We start from the raw sequence: 603 nt of genomic DNA on the forward strand, positions 1-603 counted from the left end.
ATCATCCTCCTTTCCCACTGAGACGTCTGGTCTCTGTCCTTAGTCTTCAGAACCTATCTGCTCTAGAGCTCCCATTGTCATGCAATATGAATGCAACGTCCCTATTTTCATTTAGATAAATAGCACATGACCACATGAGAAAAGGTATTTAACTCTGAAAACACTGAAAAAATTCAGACTAGGTGCGAAAGTTTTAAGAAAAAATAGAGGAGGAAGGGTGAGAATGTATCTTACCTCCTGAGTGAATCCTCGTCTGAGCTTTCCTCAGGCATTTCCTGGTTTAAGGCCTCCTGTGATACATTCCCAGATCTGCTTGAAGCCGACTGGCTGTAAACTCTTTTCCAGTGCCCCGTCTCCTGGGTAAAGACCACTCCCACGGTCCTCTCCTCCTGCGGAGTGGAAGAGCTGCCCAGCTGCAGCCTGCTAGAGGCAGGAGTTCTGCCCTCGGTTCTCTCTGCAGGCTGCACCTGGCTGGTATTTGGAGGCACACCCTCAAACGTACTTTGTAGTACCTGCCCTGGCGTGTAGCTAGGCATGCTTCTTTCCCAGCGCAGCGTGTCATTGTTAAAGGTCAGCAGGTTATGACAAGCGCGACAGCGGTTC

The 603-nt window shown here is 49.3% G+C and overlaps 1 protein-coding gene across 1 annotated transcript in view; it reads right to left on the reverse strand.

Moving 5' to 3' along the window:
• Nucleotides 1-230: 230 nt before the first annotated feature.
• The window catches only part of LOC104490895 (activating molecule in BECN1-regulated autophagy protein 1-like), a 5,211-nt gene continuing 4,838 nt past the window's right edge, over nt 231-603 (reverse strand). Inside the window, exon 8 of the mRNA XM_010133246.1 lies at nt 231-603. This exon is cut by the window's right edge and continues 6 nt beyond it. Coding sequence (XP_010131548.1) covers nt 231-603 — 373 coding nt within the window.

The sequence above is a fragment of the Buceros rhinoceros genome, unplaced genomic scaffold (genome assembly GCF_000710305.1).
Source record: "Buceros rhinoceros silvestris isolate BGI_N320 unplaced genomic scaffold, ASM71030v1 scaffold7253, whole genome shotgun sequence".
NCBI classification, from domain to species: domain Eukaryota; kingdom Metazoa; phylum Chordata; class Aves; order Bucerotiformes; family Bucerotidae; genus Buceros; species Buceros rhinoceros.